General features: G+C 35.3%; 1 protein-coding gene across 1 annotated transcript in view; it reads right to left on the reverse strand.

The window, feature by feature from the left end:
- Positions 1 to 15438, reverse strand: part of LOC109105284 (glutamate receptor ionotropic, kainate 3-like) — a 124257-nt gene that overhangs the window by 44872 nt on the left and 63947 nt on the right. The window contains exons 6-9 of the mRNA XM_042755774.1: positions 13938 to 14108; positions 10370 to 10513; positions 7224 to 7331; positions 4217 to 4330 (exon numbers count right to left, since the gene is read on the reverse strand). Of these exons, the coding sequence (XP_042611708.1) occupies positions 4217 to 4330; positions 7224 to 7331; positions 10370 to 10513; positions 13938 to 14108 (537 nt within the window). The remainder of the gene's footprint in view (positions 1 to 4216; positions 4331 to 7223; positions 7332 to 10369; positions 10514 to 13937; positions 14109 to 15438) is intronic.

The raw sequence follows: 15438 nt of genomic DNA on the forward strand, positions 1-15438 counted from the left end.
GGATCTATCAAGATCTGAGATCTGTGCACTCTGAAAAGACTGTAAACACACTAATTATTTGAGAGATGTGGACTAATAGTCACACAGGAGCGTTTTCCAAAGGCCTTTGTCAGCACTCTCAGTAACTAAGTATTAATTGTGAGTCAATTACATAAATAGTCCCATTCCACAAATACAGACCTAAATTATATTAAGTGTCTCTACTTAAATGTACTTAAATTTAACTGAATCTTTTGATACAATGCACTTATTTTGTACATACATGTTTTTACATTGTACTTTTATTTATAAATACATTCCTGTAATTACATTTGTAATTAATTTCTGTAGTTACATCTGCAATTAACCTACCCCTACCCCTTCATCCACACTTCGAACCAGATCTGTCCCTAAACTACCCCACCTCAATAGCAACAAAAGAGTTTTGCAATTCAACATGATCACAACGATACATTTGAAATAATCATTTTAATTTTGTCCCAAAATAAATACAATATAAGAAATATTAAGCTACATGCAAGTACCATAAATTGCTGACATGCAACAGATCTATTCATGTGATTTATACATGAAGAGTTTGGTTCCAAAATGCGATAAACACCTTTTTTTTTTTTTTGAGTTTCCGCTAAAATCAGTATTGTCTCTGGTATCTTTTGAAAAGCCCATTTTTAATTTTACGAAAAATGCAATATTCGCAGAGTTATTAGGTCATGTTTTCTCCCTTTTTTTCCAAACCGCGACAAACGCCAGTCTCCCTTTTCTTGCAGAATGCGATATATTCTCTCAACCAATCACAGCACACCATTCCACGCACTCTAGACCGTAATGACAGCGCTCTGAATACACCCGACAACCTAGTTTTCCTCATCTACTTTGTACTTTGTGATCAACAAACAAGGGCTGCACGATAAATCGCATGTGATTGTCATGAGCATCTCGTCAGTAAAGCCAGTTCTGTGATTAATAGTAAATCTCCATTACGTGCTTTTAGATGGAAATTATTCAGATGCATTTAATACACAGAGGAATAAATCACTGACAAGCTACGCTATATCGCATTCATTATGAATGTGATATTGCGTAGCTTGTCAGTGTTAGTGTTTTCATTAATGCCATTTATGTTTTTGTTAATACAGCACATAGCACTAGTCAACTAAATGAATGTAACATGGCAAAGATGAATGCACTTCTGGAAATGAATGTAAGGGAAATGACATTTTGGATTTCTGTGGTCTAATGCGATATTGTTGTTCATGTTCTTGTTCATGATGAACTTTTCTTTTATTGCTTTAATTAATAGCATTAACGAGATGACCCGTTGAATTAATTTTGGAAGTAATGACTGATGAATGTATTTTTAGTCCAGTGCCTGTGTATACTGTAAGACTAGTACTGACCAAATTCAGAGGCTGGCATATGTGGATCAACTTACTATGTTGTGTATTTTCATCAGTTTCAATATGAAAAATAACTTTCGTATTGATTCAATGGATTTATTGCATTTAAAAAAAAAAAAAAAAAAAAAAAAGACATTTTATAATAAATGTGTTTTGGAACCAAACTCTTCATATTTTTAATATAAAATATTATGACTTTTTAAAACTGAAATGGATGTATTTTTAGGTGTCATGAGCCATGGATTGAATGGACGTAGAATGAAACAAAACTTTGTACAAGTTGTCCAATTATCTTGATCAAAAAGTTTGTGTGGCCGAAAAAAATAATTAATAAATAAATCATCTATAACAGTTACCATCTGTTCTAAGTCCCCAATCTGTAAAATTCCCTAAGGTTCGGTGGCAAATCAAAGGTTTTTTTTTTTTTTTTTCCTCTTTTCCTGTATGAACTGTAACAGAAAGCAATCAGTCTGACTGAAGTATGAAACAAACTGTTTAATCAAAGCAAAGATGTATGCCTTTATAATTTGAGCAATGATACCAGACAAAAGTTGGGATTCTTATTTGTCAGCTGATGCAATAATATGATCATATTATATTCCAAGGTCCACAAATTAGACTTTGGCAGTCCCAGCACCAGTTTGTATTATTTCTGAAGGAAGTTGTTGTCAATGAAGCTTTTGGATGTTGGTACACTATAATTTCTATCTGCCACAATTGCTATGTGTGATGTGCTATTATTCATTCATATTCAAAATTGTTTCGCTTTTCAAGTGACCCTTATTCAGTATCTCTGTTCAATGCCAAAAAAAAATAAAAAATAAAAAAAAATTCCTTGGTTTCTATCTTCAGATAACAAAACCCATGACCACTGCTTGGTACCATAGAAGATAACTGATTATATCCTATCAAGAACTTAACACAAAATTATAGCCTTGCAGTTCATTCCACATCCACATTTAATGACAGTGTTTATCCCTGTTGATAACTTATCTGCCTGCCCAAAATAAGTCCACAGAAGCTGTTGCCAGAACCACAAAATCCTGAAACATTCCTGCGACATCTGTAAAGGCAGCCCTCCGGGAATCCATGATGCAGTGTTGAATGGGCACACATTTATTTTAAGACACGTCATTTGTGCTATTATCTGGCAGAATTTCACTAAGCATGCATCTGCTTGTAACAGTAATAATTTAAGGTCACATGTCTATAGTAAATCTCTGAAAATCTCCTATGGAAAGAAATCAAATTGGTATGGGTCAGTGGCATTATCTAATAAGTGAATTCAGTGTTTTTTTTTTTTCTTGTTGTTGTTGTTTTTTTAGGTACCTGTGCAATGGTTAACCATTCAAGTTAATTAAACATTATGAAGTAGAAAAACTGAAACAGTATTTTATTTTAATTCTTTCTTCAACAATCTGTTTTATCTAATAATAATAATAATAATTTCTCTAAATCATACAAATTTGTCACTGATGTGTTTTATTTTCCTCAGTGTTTTGCACCATAAGATTTCATGTTAAGTTAAAAACACTGAAAAACCTGTCTCGAGATATTTGTTCTTTGTCCCATTCTGCTGTGTTTTTAAAGCATAAAGATATCCTGTGTAAACAGACAAGCAAAAATGTGGCAACATTTTTATGGAAACAAATCATTAAAGGTAGTGTAGGCAATATCGGAAAGCCCAGCAATAGCAAGCTAGCTTTGAAAGCAAGATCACTGTGCAAAGCAAATGCAACACTGTCAGAGGACCTCATGTCTCATTCACCGGTGAAAAAACATTACAGTACAAAATGAATAACATTACAATAATAACGCTTTCATTCTTGCTCAAACACGCTGATGACATATCATGTCTGCACAAACAGGGTGGGCAGAAGTACTGTACACAAATACATATTTTGACGGGCAGACAGGACCTATCGTAATCTTCGGACTGAATATTTTGATTGGACTAATATGTTATGGTCCTACGTCTTCCACAGATGATATAAATACATATAAATAAATTTAGACCACTTAACTTAGTGATTGCTATCAGGATGTCAAGAGACTTTCAACCAGCATAACAAAAATGTTTTTGAACCAAGTGCTTGAAGTAGCAGTTGCAGCATGCTTTAGAAACCCTCCACCTTCCCCAGCTCCACCTGTATAGATCTTCTACCGGGCAATTGCATGTATGTTATGTATTGGGTTGTTTCATATGCTATATATGCAGCAGCAATATTTCTTCCATGCTCACAGCAGCGTATCTGTGGATGCATTAGTAGTTGCAAGTCTCAATACTTGTTCTGCTGCAGCAGCAGTGTAGCAGATCTGTTCCACAAAGACCAAACACATTAACATTGCCATGTATCTTACCATGATAAACTCTCTGAGAGTTGTTATGACAGACTTTCATTATGATTAACTCTAGTTTAATTTCCAAATTCAGATGACCAAAATGTGTTGAGAGTCGGCACTGTCTACAATTCAAATGGTTATCCTGCGTACTAAAGCAGTCAGGGTAGATGGTTGAGGCTAAAACTATGTTTTTAAACAGGGGAAGACATCTTGTGTTGTTGATTCAGCCAGGTCGATTTATTTCAAGGACTGAGACACTGAAAGGGACAGAGCTATTTGGCATTTCTGTGAGAGGAAGTGAGAATCAGGTGTTTTTATTACTTGAAATGCAGCCCATAAGCTGACCTGAAACAAGGTAAAGCACACTAGAAAAGAAAGTAAAATTTGGGGGGGGTTTGGGGGGGTGGGGGGGAGTTTTAAATTGGATGTTAGAGTGATATATAGTTCTCTCATTCACGCATATGAATGTCATTGACATTATCGGTGGTGATGACCAGAGAGCGGTTGGAAAGTGAGTCAGTGATGTTCATGCCATTCTGCCTGGGGACCTCGGTGATGTTCAGCCCCCCAGATGCACTCCACTTCCCCACCTAGAAAAGATTAATTTTATGTAGTCAGAGCATGTTTTACTTACCTGTGTGACCCATCCACATCGCAATAGCCCATCTGACTGCATTAGCAGCACTGTGCTGAGCTCATCCAGAAGCATTAGTTGATTGGCTCTTCTGTTTTTATGCCAATAGATCTGTACTTGGGCTCATGAGTAGCTAGGCCCTTGCATACACTCTGAATACATTAACATAGAGGAAGGGCAATTCCAAACAAAGGAGATTGCTTTTCAATTCAATTTTGCAAAAACAAAACGTTGAACAAAGGAAAAGGCAGAACTTATGGTATGAATTACAATCTGATAACATTGTAAAGGTGTTATTTATTTATTTATTGTGATAAAATGTCCCTATTCCAGCTTAATATGTAGCATCAACTATAAACAAAACATTTGTTAGTTCATGTCTAAGTTGAAAAATATAAATGAATAAACAAACATCTGTTTGCACAGTAAAAAATATGAATTACAGGGAATAGGTCAGTGCACATACTTGTGTTCTGGTATGAATTGCATGTGGACAAGTTTTGCAACTATGTGTGAATTCAGTCTTGCATGGCTAATAGCTAATAACCAAATGTTTGAGGCTATGTTCATTTGCGTTCTTGCAAAGTGCTTTTGGCCTTTCAAATTAACCATCATTATTCCTATGTGTATATTATTCTAAAAAAAAAAAAAAAAAAAAAAACAATGTTTATTGTAAACCAGTATGAAAATACAAAAGGTGTTTAAGTTTCAAAAAGTGTTTAACAATGTTGTTGTGTTGTATTTAAAAGTTAACTAGCTGTCCAAATTTTGACAATAAATAAATAATAAAAAAAAAAAAAAAACAAAACTAAGATTTTCAGGTATGCTGTCATGTCATTATCTGTATTTAATAATGCATTTGAAGTTTTTAAACATATGTATATTTTTTTTTCTTTTTTCCTCTGTATTTTAGCAATTTAAATTGGAATATTGTGAGAGTCATTTAAACACACACACACACACACACACACACACACACACACACACACACACACTATATCTGTAAACAAACAAACAAACAAACAGAAAAGCAAATAATCAAACAAATAAATAAATAAATAATTTTCTATTTGAATACATTTTCAAACATAATTTATTTATGTGATGGTTAAGCTGAATTTGATTGTTTTGCTGTATTTTTGATCAAATAAATGCAGCCTTGGTAAGCATAAGATATTTCTTAAAAAAAAAAAAAAAAGTCTATACAATCTTAATTATTCCAATTTTTGAGAAGTAGTGTATATTAAATTGGTTGTACCTTTACCAAACAATCCAAATATATCATAAAACTACACTCAAGACGAGATATTGCTGAATATTATCTTGCAAGCTAATTTGTTTAACTCTGCATTATCAATCAATGAATCTATGTAAGCCGGAGTGTTCTATCTGCCTCAAAGGATATCAGAAACAAAACACACTTACAATTAATTAAGGTACAAACACACAGCAAACATATACACAGTAAAATGCAGACAGCAGATGAGTTGAAATAGCTGTACTGTGAATATTCCCTCTATAATATCAGCGAATCTGGGCAAATTAAGCTAGTTTGCACAAACAAGGAAAAAAGGAAGTCGTGCATATTGTTCAGTCACTCCTCAACAAATCATTACTGCAAATGACCTCATAGCTGTCTGTATCCATTTCTGTCTGTGGACGTGTGACACTGCCCCCTCCTGCAACACCACAACTGTTCTCATATTCATAAAGCAACAAGAGCGGCAAATCTCAGTCACGCAGGTGCAAAAATCACCCGATAACACCGCTCACCTGATGCAGAGCCTAACATATGCATATGGCTTGACACATGTATTAGTTACAGATTGGGCAAATTCTAGGTGATGCACGTTCAGATGATATGCTACGCCACTTTATAGGGTGATGTTCCATTATTGCAAATTGACTGCAATTAACTCAATTCATTAAAAGTGATTATCAGGGGAAGGCACGATTTTTTATACACATTGCTGAAAGGAGACTTTCTTGGCGTTCTCAAAATGAACAGATTTTTCAACCTGCTTATTCCAATCTAAAATGCAGAATAATATAATTTTTTTTTCTGAACATCTTCTGGTCTACTAAGAGAAATATGTGCATGTTACTGGGGATTGCATTAGATTTCTCTACAGAATTATGGGTTTTATCATTTTGTGTGTGTGTGTGCTACTGAATTCGAGCTGGTGATATTTTTAGCTGGTTTTTAGTGCAACTTTCATGGTTGGGTTGCCAGATGTCATACACTTAAATCCCCAAATCAGAAATAAATATATATATATATATATATAATTAATTTAGTGCAGTTATATTTACATACCTCATGACTGCACAAAAGCATGCTATGTGTAACTTCAGCCGGTCATTAACGGAGGCTTGTAATTAACAGTACTTTGTACACTAATCCAATTTGCTTTATGATCCACTAACTTATGCTTATGTTTAAACACCTCATTTGCTTCCTTGTTAGGAGGTAAATTAAACGTAAGACACAAATTGCTCTTTATTTGCACAGCAATGGGGACCAAATGAGACAATGTACAAGAGGTTTCAGTATACTAGACTGTGAGATCAGAAGGTTATTTGAGGGGAGAAACAATCCTTTGCAATGACGCATATTTGTTCTTTGGCAGCGTGAATGTTTCTGGCATAATCGACTATGCAAAACAAAAGTGAGTTGTTAAACACGCCAGCATTAGCGGAAGAAAACAGCTTTTGATCATTTTATCCCTCCTACTGTGCAAAAAAGCATGGAGACATAGCAAAAGCATTATTATCCTATATGTGCTCTGTTTGGGAGTTATGTTGTGACTGATTTGAGACAGTTGTTATGTGTTTATGTGGTGGTTTACCTTTTGAAGGCCTTCCTCCTTAAGACTCACAATGTCAAGATCAAAGTCAGTGCGCAGACCTGTGGTTTTGTTGAAGCACAGACGTCCCGTCAGGCCATCCCAATGAGATGAAAGAACAGAGAGAGATGTTCGACAATTTAAACAAACCAGGGTTGTGCAATATTCAGAATTTAATTGAGAATGCTATTTCAGTATTAATTAAATTCCCCAATTTGAATTCCATTTAAATCAGCAAAGGAGGCAGAACTGGTGACAAAAAAAAAACAAAAAAAAAAAACTTAAATTGAGCTAAATCATGCATGCTATATTATATAGTTTATGGGACATTTTCAGAAACATTACATTATTTTAATAATAAATACTGAAATGCCACCAACAAGTAGTATTTAATTTGCTTCCATTATATTTAAACAATAACATATTCATTTAATACATGCTCTGTTTAACCCCAAAATCTCCAGAATGTGCCAAAATAAAGTACTTATCTAGAATTGACAGTACAGCGAAAAATACATTCTCCTGATACTCTTGTTTATAATCATCAAGCTTAAATAGTTAACAGTTGTCAATTTTGTTAATATTTACTTCTATAAATAATCAAAAAATGTAATTGCTATTTTGTGATGTTGTGGCATTCTGTAATGCTGTTGACAGCATTACAGAAATGTATCAAACCAGTTGAGGAAAATGTATTCTACAGTATATATTAGGGGAAAATAGGAAACATTAGATGATGTATGTTGTAATTGTTTACGTTTTGTTGGACTTATGAAATTAATTTGTTGTGTCATAAATTCATTTATGACTGTTGAATTTCAGTTTAGTACAGTGTTGTTTTAGTATCACTGATACACTATTATAGTTGTCATAAATATTTTGTATTTGTTCATTTTTTATATTTTCCATTTTCAAGGAAATGTAGCAATGACAACCAGCGGAAATAAGATAATCTTTAATTCAAAATCCAATTCAACATTCTGCAGTGTGTGTTCAAATCCATTCAAATTCACATTCATGAATTGAAATGTAGTCAGTTATTCATTTCTTGTCCAAGTCAGGCACACATACTTGCGCTTGCATACACGCACCCCCTAATACACTTCCTCATAAGCACACACACACAGCTTCTATTTCGTTTTTAATTACATTTTACATCCCAGTGCCTCAGATACATCTTCCCCCAAGACCTCCGTCCTAATTAACGACCATCTCACTTGCAAAAATCTCTAGAGACACCGAAAAAATTACATTGCAACTCCTCCTCTCCATTCCTCCCTCATCCCCTAAGTAGAGAGCTCCTCCCCCAAACAACACACAGTGATCTCCAGCTCTCTCCATAACCTCTTCCAAATTAAACACCTCTTTCTTGTTTAAGAGCGAGGACATTTCACAAGAACGTGTGTTCTCTGCTATGCCAAAGAGAGACAATGCTCTCCACGCCAACTCCACGGCCCTCATTTTGCTCTTCTCTCATACACGCCGTTCCACAGAGCTGTGTTCAACAACTCTAATCTGCCTATTATGAGTCCCAATCAAAGTCTCTCTTGTGCGCTGAAATAAGAGCTGATTATGATGAGCACATTTGCGTGCGAAGCACACGGTGATGAGAAAGTGGGACATTGTGAGTGTAGTAGTGCTGGGCCAGAACAGTACGAATGCAAACTTTCTGCAATCAACTTATCTACTGCACTTAAATGAGGCAATTAAAATGGATTCACCATTAAAACCAAAGATCGCCTCTGAATAATGATGTGGAATTTATCAGTTGTAAAAGTATTTACTAATGACTAGTTAGTAAAGGTGTTTGGACATTTAGGTCATGATTAAAAGTATAGGGATGTGTGAGTGAATGATATTTTTTCACAGAAAGATACCACAGGTGCCACACTTATACAGTATAGTGTACTGTTTAAAGACCAAAAAAAAAAAAAAACCTTTTGAAACCATACAAATGTAGCAATGTCATTGCCTTACATACATTTAAAATATTTAGAGACTCAGGGATGCACAGCCAGGGACCCTAAATATAAAAAAGTAGTGCCACTTTTTTATTATTATTTTTTAATCATCATCGTTGACCAGTCTTTTTTTTTTATTATTATTATTTTTCTGTTCAGCTGATATTTTGACAGCATGTGGAACTTTTATTTTGACACTGCAGAGAACTGAGCACACAGGGCTACTTTCTCATCTGCTTTATGCATTTCATTTAAACAAGTCTTTTATTATCTAATAAACATTTAACCTTAAAAACTGCAACTATGATATCCTCTGAAATGTGCATTTGTAGGCTGCATAAACATGAGTGTACTCGTTGTGTAATAGTCGGACCATGCAAATTGTACACTGACAGAAGAGTTGTGCTATGACTAAAAATGTTGTGATTGACAAACTTCAAACTTTGATTTCAAACTATGCTGGGCTATATACAGTTTGCTTCTATGTTGCATTCATGTCATATTAACTGTGTGCTCTATGTGAAATTTGCGCTACCTGAGAAAATTATATATATATATATATATATATATATATATATATATATATATATATATATATATATATATATATATATGTGTGTGTGTGTGTGTATATATGTATGTATGTATACACACACACACATAGGTATATACATATAGGTCAATAACTAAACAAAAGCTTGATTTTCTCTGTATAACTTAAGAATATTACTGTAATCAACTGTATTTCATTATAAAGTGTTTACCAGTCAATTACAAAGAATAGAAATGTCATGCTTTATTTTATTTTTTAAATGTATTGTTTTATATAATGTATAACTTTTATGAAATCTTTAACTTAAAAAGTGTGCTTGTGCTATCTTTCTTTAAAATGCAAATTAAAATATTTAAAAGGATTGAAAATACCCAAATTCATTAAAATATTGAGTTGAAAATTTTGCAATCATTGCTAAAGTGTGCAGATACTTTTTGGGGTCACCGTATACAACAACGCAGTTTAAATCACAAATAAAAAGATATCCACTTAAAATTAGCTTAAACAGGCATCAATGACAAATGTCGAGCAGAGAAGCTGATACTCTGTTATTTAAACAGTATCTTATATATCTTATCTTGTCTCTGGAGAGCAGAAGTGTTTGTGACAGCAGTGCCATGAGCGATTGTCATTACCTCTTTAATGAAACTCATGAAGCGTCCTCCGAACCTCCAGGGTTTGTGGCGATGACACTGCAATGAGTTGACAGTCATCTGCGGCGCATGCTGGTAAGAAACCGACACAATGTGGACTGCGTCGTACGTCAGAGCAGCATCTGTCTGGAATAAATAGGGGGGGCAATATGTTAGCTGAAAGGATCCGACAAGCGAGAGGAGTGCAAGACCTGACCAGTTGACAACCTTGTCAAACAGCAAACTGGGCCACTGCTCAGCGCCATTAGCACAGTTGAATCAAAATGTAAGCAGAAGAAAACTCTTCAACATTTGATTCAAGTCTGATGCTAGGAGACAGTGTGTATGAATAAATGGTTTGTTGTTCTTCAAGGAGGAGGAGGAAGGGGGAAGGGTTCAAGAAATTAGGCAACATTTTCATGTCGTTGTTGTGTGCCAAAGCTTCCATGGTTCATATTTATTGTTTTAATAGTGCATCATGTGTGATAATATAGTAAGCTTCTAACAAGCAAGTGCTTCATTTGCAAATTAGATGAATTGCACTTATTACAGACTTTTTTTGGTGATGCATCGTTGTTCAACTGACCAATTCTACAAGTATAAATGTCTAATAATTAAAAAAAAGTATAAGTGTAGAAAAATAATTCTTTGACAACTAATTGTTTCTATCTTTGTACTGTAAATTGTACAGAATTCACTGCATTGCTTGCTTACACATGGGTGTGACATTGCATTGCTCCAAACTGCGACTAAATGGTAGTGCCTTTCTTTGTGCTGTTTTGTTAGCATTTCATTAGCTCCAAAGTTGCCCAACTCTCTTTGATTTTGCGCTGCTATTTTGATGAGAAACATCAAATGGCAAATGCTCCAAAAGTGGAACGGAACAGTGGTACTCATTTGAACTCAGAGAAGGTATGTTTATTTGTGGACTGATCTCGATCACACGATCCACTGAGGAACACTTAAATTCAGCAAAACCCAGATGTCTTTGTGATTTTAAGCTAGATGAAACAGTACTGATGTTGAAAACAGGAAAAACTTTGTGGCATGCACAATCTATTTAGAAGGCTTTTTAATCAACAAATTACCAATATTTGTCACAGATTTACTGTAGTAACACTAACTGTAACCATGGCATTTTGGCAGAAATGTGGTATAGAATATTACAGATTATGGTCCAGAATATTTAAATTTTCCCAATAAAAAATACACTTACACAGAATGTATTTACACTTATTACAGATGTTATAGTTAAGTAAATTTACATCTTAATCCCAACTCAAACTGTATGCTTTACTGCCCAAAAATGATTTCCATGAGACAAATAATGTACTATATTATTTGTTTCTGTTCCCTCCGCCAATTCTACCTAATCAGGTGTCGGCGCTACCATTTTGTAGTATTTGGTGGCACCTGTATCTCCCATATGTTACTTTGGAGTCCTGACTTTGATGGACAAAAATAAGGGAATCTATCTGCAGAGTCGAACGAAAATGCTGAACACCCTCAACATGTAAGATTCAGAAAAAAAAAAAAAAAAAAAATGAGAACTTATAAAAAGGCATAAGGATGCCCTACATCAGAATATATTTCCAGAAGAACTATGAAAATGTACCTAATATGCCTTAAACACACATCCAGATGTAATTAAATGAACTCTGTTCTCAAATAAATGAGTTGCTCCAACTAAGATACTATTTGAGCCATTGACGATTTAATCCCTAATCAAAAAAAACTTGTCTGTAATATTTAAGTAATCCTAAAAACGTTGGTTTGATTTATGAGGTGTGTTTGATTAGCTATGAAGCTTAAAACCACTTTAAGACTATAATGAACTGCACATATTTTTATTATACAGTTTAAACTCTGCAGGATGAGGTGACCCCCTCCTAGACTGGACTTATCCGTCCCTGCTTTCAAGTGTCGGCAAACTATCTGCAATAAATATCTTCAGAAAAGTTCACAATGTATTGCCCTACAGGTACATGACAGGCTAAAAAGTTTTATTTTACACATTGAAAGATGGACATGATATAGCTTCCCCAACTCCAGGAGAAATGCTAGGAGCAGCATAAAACCTTGTACCTCACAAATCTGACCAAGGTTTTTGATCCCCCAAGCTCAGCTCATCAAAGAACATTAACATCTACTGTGGCTTTCAGCAAGGATGTATCTGGTCTCCAACCCTCTTCAGTCAGTTTCTTTCCCAGCTCTTAAAACTTTCCCTCTAACATATACCAAGGCTGTCCAATCTTTCTCTTGGAAGGTCACTGTCCTGCAGAGCTTAGGTCATACCAATTAAAAACACACACGAACCAGATAATCAAGGTCTTTAAAATTACTTTAAAAAAAAGTACTCGTGTGTTGGGGCAAATCTATGGGACACTGGCCATTCAGGAGCAGGATTGGTCACCCAAGCAAGTGCCAAAATACTCAATATAGACAAAAACATGTTATTTTTCCTGCTCTGCTATTGTCACCAGCCATAAAGCAACTGGACTGATTCTTTCTGCAAAGAATAAAAAGCAAGAAAATAACTGGTACATCATTTACTTGCCCGAACTCTAACACATCCTACTGTAACAATCTTCTGGAGAGATGAGGGCTTGTTCAGGCAATGTAAGCTACTCTAGATCGAGCATGTCCGCAGGAAGATGTGTTCACTGAGATGTCCTTTATATCGACCTTGCCATAGGCTTCTTGTAGCCAGGCAAAACGTTGTTGTGATTTGAGAGCTGTGGGTAATAAAAGAGTGTTGGGAACACTAGACCTGATGGAAAAGTACATTCAGTCGATAGCTGGGCAGACTAAACTGAGTGGTTGCAATGGACTGTATTCAAACATTCAACACATAGATGGATGTGGTAGAAACTATATGCCTCACATCAGTCTTGTTAGCTGTTTCAAATACAATAATGCCATCTAAGATGCATATGCCAGGGTTTTCAACGTTACACAAAAGACAAAGTGCACCTTTAATATTTATGAAACAAAAAGACCATTTAAAGGAAATGGTAGCACTGAATGCATTTGTGTGTGTGTATGTGTGTGTGTGTGTGATAACAGTACTCCTCTACATTAAAATAATCAGAAATTCTACGGAACGGCGTAGGAGTATTTGAACTACTGTGAAACTGATTAATAGATAATCACAAAAGCCATGCACTTGAAACCAATCTTTATGATATCATGGTATTCAATAATGGCAGCGTATAAGGCATACCATTTGGGATTATTAAATCTGAACTGCTGCAGTCTAAATTATTCTATTACCTAGCAAACAAATAGATACTGTATTTGAGTACCACAATTGTTCTTCCGACCATGGTAATTATTATTATTATAGACAACAAATCCATCTGAAACTTTTCACAGTCTTGGAATATACTAAGAAATAAATATCTCCCTTAAAGGTTATTTTTTTAAGAGTATGGATTAACTGAATATGTATGGCTATGGATTAGATTGGATACAAGTGGAACTTATTCAAAGCTTTTGTGCTATTGTTTAATGTGCCATTTCTTTTTTTGATTAGCTGGTGGTGACATTCAGAGAGAAAATGGAAGCATACCGTCATGATCCCTTCCAGGAGACCGGAGTCTGGTTTTGGGGGAATCTGCCTCTCAAGGGACCACTTCTCCACAATGGAGACAACCTGAGGATTGTCCACATTTAGGATGCGGAAGCCAGTCATATTGACACCACAGAAGCGATACGGCTCCAGGTTTATGGCCATGAGATCCTAGAGGAAAGAGAGAGAAAAGGATCTCATTTAACCGGCCTGAATTGAGCTTCATTGTTGCTGGGTGAGAGGCTTCTTGTCTCTTTGTCCCCTAATAAAAGCAGGAGCAAAAAAGAAGATAGACAGAGCAAAAATAAAAGAGATGAAGGATAATACCATGCTTTCCAGGCCGCCTGGGTACAGCCAGATGAAGCATAGTGGGACGTACACCTCTGTGCCAGCATGTATGATATCATAGACAGTGAGCCAGGAGTCATTCGCACAATAGCTGATTGAAACAGTTATTTCCTCTGTAATCCGGTCTCCACTGCTCCCATCCAGCCAATTGAACCGTAAACACTTCACACCGCTCTGAATGCCGACCTGACACTAAAATGTATCAGTATTTCTGGGCATTCAATGATTTTAACAGTGTGGATTCTTCAAAAAAGGATTCACATTTAATATTCTCAATGCAGTGATGTGGGAAAAAATACTCTGAAAATGAAATTGCTGGGGTGGAAAATAGCATTAAGATTAAGTGTAAATTAATCAAGATCTTTTTTGTCTTACGAGGTCAAAGCAAAAGGCACAGCCACCTAACAAGGGGTTCTGTAAATCTGAGAATGAATGGCAAAACGAGCAAGACCGTGTTCATTGAAAGAACTTCCCGTAATGTGCTGAGGCTAATTAACGCTCTAGAACAATACCAACACACACCCACACTACGCATGCTATTGTCTGGAGTGTTATTCTGAGAACAGTCGCTCTGTTTCTTGTACCATCCTACATATTGCCAAACATGTTGGGAAGGTGGGGGCGGTGAAGAAATATGGTAGAATATAATAGACTATTTCATTAACACCCTGTGGGGTTGGAACTGTTCGGAGAGAAGCATGAAAACCACATGCAGAAAATGGCTGGCCCCAAGAAACAGCTCTTTTTGAACTATAAAATAAATGATTTCTTGTTAAATGTAGATGTTATGCTGGAACTCTGTTTTATGGCTTCTTTCCATCTTAATGTTTTACTGTATCAATGTGGCATTAAACGTATAAGCGATGATTGATGCTCAAATGCTTAGAATGCAGCGGATTTCTTGTTGGATTATTGTAAAAAAAGAAAATATTATTTATTTTCTTTTTTTTACAATAATCCAACTAGAAATCCACTACATTCTAAGCATTTGAGCATCAATTGTAATATAGCATTTGAGCATCAATCATATATATATTAGTGGTGTAACGGTACACGTATTCATACCGAAAATGTTTGGTATGGGTCTTTTGGTTCAGTATGCATGTGTACCAAACAAATACAGCATTGTTTTTACCACTGCACGAGTGAAACA

The sequence above is a fragment of the Cyprinus carpio genome, unplaced genomic scaffold (genome assembly GCF_018340385.1).
Source record: "Cyprinus carpio isolate SPL01 unplaced genomic scaffold, ASM1834038v1 S000006746, whole genome shotgun sequence".
NCBI classification, from domain to species: domain Eukaryota; kingdom Metazoa; phylum Chordata; class Actinopteri; order Cypriniformes; family Cyprinidae; genus Cyprinus; species Cyprinus carpio.